This window comes from Haliotis rufescens, unplaced genomic scaffold (genome assembly GCF_023055435.1).
Source record: "Haliotis rufescens isolate VD_foot unplaced genomic scaffold, xgHalRufe1.0.p SCAF_3, whole genome shotgun sequence".
Classification (NCBI taxonomy): Eukaryota; Metazoa; Mollusca; class Gastropoda; order Lepetellida; family Haliotidae; genus Haliotis; species Haliotis rufescens.
The window spans coordinates 17,735,872-17,742,255 of NW_025964001.1; the positions used below are offsets into that span (position 1 = coordinate 17,735,872).

The following is a 6,384-nucleotide window of genomic DNA, read 5'->3' on the forward strand; positions in this document are numbered from 1 at the left end:
TCAATCGGGCACAACCCGTGTTTTAATGAGGCGGCATCACGTAAAATTGTTGTCTCATTTAATAGTCAAATTCTGCTGAGTTTGTGCCAGTGCAGTTTGTAGGCGTTAGGCCATGAAGAAAGTAACACAATATTCTCATGATATTATATGACTTAGGTGACAGTATAATGTTTACATGTTGCAACAATTAACATACATACTGGAGACGGGTTCTGGTCTAAAAGTGTCAATACGTTGATTGCAGAGGCAGATGGGGTGCTCTTGAAATACAAAGGCACATGTCGGGAAATGGAACCATCTGGTTAATAAAATGGGAGAGGCGTGACTTAAAACAAGTGGAAAGGATAAAAAGAAATAGATGAGCAACCTATTTTACGAGAAGGATAGTCTGCATCCGCCATGTTGAAGGTTGTCGTGTGCTTAGCGTTAGTTTTCCTCCTGTTTGGACCAAGTCAACAGCGACGTCCTGCCGGGGAAAGTAGGTTATACCATTGAATACGATGTCGAATTGGGACCACGAGTCGGGGACAAACCATTTAATATAATGTTCTTAGTTTTTGTGGTCACTTCGAAACTAAATCTTATCCTGAAATGCACTGAAACAATTAGTTTCCTTGCTTAAAACCAAAATGATTTTACACCACCATTTTCTGGTACGCAAATCCCAGGTCCCTCTAGCAAATAGAACAGTTGGTTCCTTATTTGTTCCTGAAGGATGCTACCGGTAAGGCAGAACATGCTTACCCTTTTTGTCGAATTTTTTCATTGTCCCTGAAAATTCTGGAAAATAATAATTATGCTTCAGACTAGATAGACACCATTTTTATGGATAACAACTTCTTTAATACTGGGAAAAGCGACGTTTCGGTATAGATCCTTATACCGTTGTCAAGCAAGACAGTCTTGCTTGACAACGGTATAAGGATCTATACCGAAACGTCGCTTTTCCCAGTATTAAAGAAGTTGTTATCCATAAAAATGGTGTCTATCTTGTCATCCGTCAACTTCTAAGTAATGCCTATCAAACAAGTTATGCTTCAGACTGTGGAAAGGTAGAAATTGCCTGTCACAAAGTTACATTTCTTCAAAAATATAAAATCAGGCTTATGGTTAAATATGTTTATTTTTTTAATCTGGTTTTGGAGCTGTATTTGAAAAGCTTTCGATACAAAATCCTTAAGAGTCGTCTTCATGATTCGGGTGGTCAGGCTTGGTGACTTACTTGATTGCTGACCCGTGACCATCCGGGTGAGTATAGGCCTTTAGCATCCCATACTTGCCGTAAAAGGCGTCCTTTTAGATGGCACAATAGGCGTGTCATAGTTCTAAAACTACTGGGGCGGTCGGGGAGCCTAGTGGTTAAAGCGTTCGCTCGTCACGCCGAAGACCCGGGTTCGATTCCCGACATGGGTACAATGTGTAAAGCCCATTTCTGGTGTCCCTCGCCATGATATTGCTGGAATATTCACTCACTCTAAAACTACTATAATTAACCTATATATGTTTTGTATTTTTCTCAATATTTTATCTTCCAACTAGCCAAACCTAAATATATTTCTGTAGATAATATAAGTCAGTTGCTGTCAATGTAACTCACGCTAGGGTAACGCCCCAGGCTGTAACATGCTGTGTTGTGCCGGACACACCGTCATTTTAGTATCAGATAGGTAGGAATATAAAGGATATTGTGTGGTCAGTGCACTCCGTAACTTACAAATAATTGTAATTAATACACCAGGCATGTGGCAGATTTAGACCATAGCTTCAATATTGGGTAACTAACGCATTCTACAGAAGGCCTGAGTCCCTATACGAGTCCAGTGGCAGATACTTCACTCTGCCAAGAATAAAGACGTAAAGGGACTCAGCAGCCTTCTCTCTGTTTTAAGGTAAGATAACATTATCAAATTTCCCTTGCCTTATTCTCATATGATATCCTGTGCACGCCGCCATATTTTACCATGTTTGGATATCCTTAACAATAAATTATGTTTTTATTTATTATACCGCAAAGCAACTTAAATGTTAATTGTATGTGTGTGTTTATATAGATATTAGTAGATTTGTTCACTGGTACATTAACTGCTGATATGCCAAGTGATAGATAAAGCCGTACATTACATAGCATGAGAAAGAGTACATAGTGGTAAATACCCGCGGGTAATCTCAAGTAAATACCGTCTCATACGAATATTGGCCATGCTAGGTCTATCATTTGGTTAAGAATTTACGGCATTGAAATTATACAGTATGTTAAATACATTTTTATGTAAAAACATGAATAACGCTAGAGTGCCGTAAATGTAAATGTTAACAGTTTCCTATATGAAATACCTTAGCTAGAATAACATAAAATACTTCCGAGTCCTTTACTATAGACAATTCGCTTTTTGTACCTTATTTATTAGAACAACCCTGTTAAGAAACGTTCATACCAGTCGCTATCAATTCATGTATGGTTGTCAATTATACATTTAATGTGATAAGGCACTGACTGCATCTATCTTGTAATGTAATAGTGTTTGAATATATCTATATATATGAAACTTCACTCAACGAATAAAGACTTAAAGGGACTCAGCAGCCTTCTCTCTGTTTTAAGGTGATAGCCGAGTAATCAGCTCTACCAAGTTAATTCCCCCACTATCTTGGACATTGTGACGTAGCAAATGGGACCACGCCCACACAAGGCAAAACAGTCCCAAAAACCAAGATACGTCAGGTGGATAAAATGCATTCTTTGCCTCTAAAATAATTTTCAGGTGTACATTGCTGTATAAACTGTAGGCATCGACAAAACTGTCCACTTATCTGATGACCATGGTATGATACGGACAATAATGGACAGTGTCTGGTGGATCAACCACATCCAACCACTGAACGAGAATATAAAATATAAAATGTCCAGTAAAGTTAAGTTTCTGAAACAAGAATGTGTGCTTTGTCGTTTGCCTGAAATAATAATATATATATATTGTCCTATCCACCATTCACGCGATGATTACAAAGCGCTAACATTATTAACCTGGTCAGTGTGCACTGGATTTGGATTCTCAGCTCCCTGGGGACTATTCAACCCTTGTCAGGCTCTAGAAGGTTAACAGCCACATTTCCATTTCATCCCACCGGGTACCCATTTTTACTGCTTGGTGAACAGAGGGACATTTAGAACACATTCACTTGCCTAAGAAGACACCACATGTGATTCAGTGTTGGGCAGAAATGAAGCGTTAGTCACTCTGCCGAACGCGGTCACCCATCCGACCACTCTCCGAGACCGAGATTTCACCTGATTTGTGACCTGTGCGCTGTGCAGCACGTGCCAGGCAGAATTCACTGGTAAAATACATAGAATGTATTCCACGTCAGTTGGACAAAGTGAATATGTGACCCAACTAGTTTGTATGATAAGTCAGAAAGCTGCTTCATATTGCAATAGCCGTTTAGTATATCAAGGTTATGTGGAAAGCTATTCTTGTGTTGCTATCTAGCTGTGTTATATGGTATGTAAGATGGCTAGCTTACTGAAGTCTCATTCTGATATTGTCAGGTAGTTGAATGTGTGTGATATACATTTCCCTAACCCATTGTCATTTTAGTTTGCAACCTGAAACATGAAAGAGGACGGTGTAAAGCCTTTCACCGCCGTGTCTTCTATAATCCTCTGACCAAACAGTGTGAGAGCTTCACGTACGGCGGTTGTGGTGGGAACGCAAACAACTTCAAGAACATCGGAGCCTGTGAGAAAGTTTGTAAACCTGGTATGTCAAGGGATGTTGTTCAACATCGTTTTCCCTTTTATGAATGTTTGGGGGGCACGCGGATGGGGGCAGTTTTAAAAGGTGACATAATTCGCTGCGCAGGCCTTTAATCAGGGGTTCGAATCCCGGTTCGCTCGAACTCTGCTTTGAGGTTTGTCAGCCCAATACCCGTGCTCGTGGGTTTGACCAAAGTGGTGAGCGTCTAAGACCAGGGTATTTGTGGTCTTACCTCCAAGTGACATGCCGTGATATAACTGAAATACTGTAAAGCCCCCGTTACACTATCAAAAACTTTGATAAAAAACTTGGTCAAAGAAAACTTTAACCAAGTTTTCTTGGTCCAAGTTGGACTGTTTACACTCATCAAAGTTTTTGGCAGGCCGTCAAAGTTTTTGGTGGGAATTATCTTGCCAAGGTGGATGCTACTGACGAAGAATTGTTTGCTCTTGCTATATGTATTGCCATGTTGAGAAGGTGGCGTCGGGGTAGGCAAAGGCATATTTGGTCCCGAGAATGGCTGCTCGTTGTTGAAACAAATCAATTAATTCTTGCAACATCTCGTCAGTCCAAAATAGTTGACTCATTTTGACTTGACTCTATGCACTTCGGGTTGAAAAGGGGTAAATCGTCCTTGCAGTCTGATTGGCTAAATTAAATCAACGTCATTAAACTTTGATCAAAGTTTGACGAGAAATAGGATCGGTTTCTATTCCATCAAAGTCCCGTCAAAAACTTTGACAAAGTCTTTGACGGCATGTTACACTATCCAAAACTTGGTCAAAATGTTTGATAGTGTAACGGGGTCTTAAGTTTTACGTTCAAAGCGGCGTCAAACCAGTCACACACTCATGTATGTTCGGATGTGATATCCTGTAAATACAATTTCCATAATATTCCTCCTGGTCTGTCTACATGATGTGTTATATAATTGTGTATACACTACTATTTACCTAACAATTCTACACGTCGCTTGTATTCAGTTACAGTTTATTACATTACATAATCTCATTTTTATTAACATAGTGTCTTAAATTGCAGATTATGAGATTACATTAAGTTGGCAGGGAAACATTTCTATATGTAGATTGTGTTACAAAGTGCTACGAGGGTTGATTGACAAGATCAGTATGCTGTTGTACAAAGCGATCTTAGCGCTAGGGTTTGTCGTCACTCCCATACCTTAACATAGATTCACGACAGTCGTAGCGCTAAGGTTGTTTTGTACACACGGAACCACGAGCCTCACAATAGAAGTAAGGTAATGGTTCAATATTTTGTTGTGGACATTACACGATGTAATAATAGAGGTATGGCCACACACAAATTCGCGTGAAGTTGACACGCCGTGATATAACTGTAAGACTGTTCACTCACTCACCTTAATGAACAATGGAATATAGTTATGGTTTTTTTAAGGTTGTCAAGACCAGCCCAGTCCTGGACGATGCAGGGGGAAAATTAATCGTTTCTACTACGACGCTAGCAGTCAACGATGTAAGCGGTTTATCTACCACGGCTGTGGCGGCAACACTAACAACTACCGAACGAGGGGGGCCTGTATGAGGGCGTGTGGCTATATCTAGCCTGTTATTCAATTAAAACAATACAACCTATATTGGGCTTATTGTTATCTCTCTAGATTAGAAATCAAAGGGTGCCCCTTAAGTGATTGCAAATTCAGAACTCGTCTGTATCTGGTGCGGCAATGTAGAAAACACCATCCTGGAACGTTACTTTGTTTGTTTGTTGTTTAACGCCGCACGCAGCAATATTCCGGCTGTATGACGGCGGTCTGTAAATAATCGAGTCTGGACCAGACAATCCAGTAATTGACATCATGAGCATCGATTCACACAATTGGGATCGATGACATGCATCAACCAAGTCAGCGAGCCTGACCACCCGATCCCGTTAGTCGCCTCTTACGAAAAGCATAGTAGCCTTTTGGGTGAAGCATGGGTTGCTGAAGACCTATTCTACCCCGGATTGATGACATGAACATTCAACAGCATGCAGCCGTCATATAGCTGGAATATTGCTGAGTGCGGCAGTAAACAACCAACCAACCAACCAAATCATGTCATCAAGGAATATTATTCAGATGTGATCAGACGTTCCTAAACATCATGTTTCAATATTTGTATCATTCAGATGTGTGGTGTGTTAGACGTTCCTAAACATCATGTCCTAATATTTGTATAATTCAGAAGTGTGGTGTGTTAGACGTTCCTAAACATCATGTCCTAATATTTGTATAATTCAGAAGTGTGGTGGGTTAGATGTTCCTCAACATCATGTTCTAATATTTGTTTAATTTAGATGTGTGGTGAGTTAGACGTTCCTCAACATCATGTTTCAATATTTGTATAATTCAGATGTGTGGTGTGTTAGACCTTCCTAAACATCATGTTTCAATATTTGTATAATTCAGAAGTGTGGTGTGTCAGACGTTCCTCAACATCATGTCATAATATTTGTATAATTCAGATGTGTGGTGTGTTAGACGTTCCTCAACATCATGTCCTAATATTTGTATAATTCAGAAGTGTGGTGTGTTAAAACCTTCCTCAACATCATGTCCTAATATTTGTATAATTCAGATGTGTGGTGTGTTAGACGTTCC

General features: G+C 39.8%; 1 protein-coding gene across 1 annotated transcript; it reads left to right on the forward strand.

The window, feature by feature from the left end:
- Positions 1 to 355: 355 nt before the first annotated feature.
- LOC124137085 (kunitz-type serine protease inhibitor B-like) lies at positions 356 to 5,374 on the forward strand. Its single transcript, XM_046503238.2, has 3 exons — positions 356 to 478; positions 3,600 to 3,761; positions 5,178 to 5,374. Exons 1-3 carry the CDS (start codon positions 400 to 402, stop codon positions 5,342 to 5,344), a joined length of 408 nt encoding a protein of 135 aa, XP_046359194.2. The 5' UTR covers positions 356 to 399; the 3' UTR covers positions 5,345 to 5,374.
- Positions 5,375 to 6,384: the final 1,010 nt, after the last annotated feature.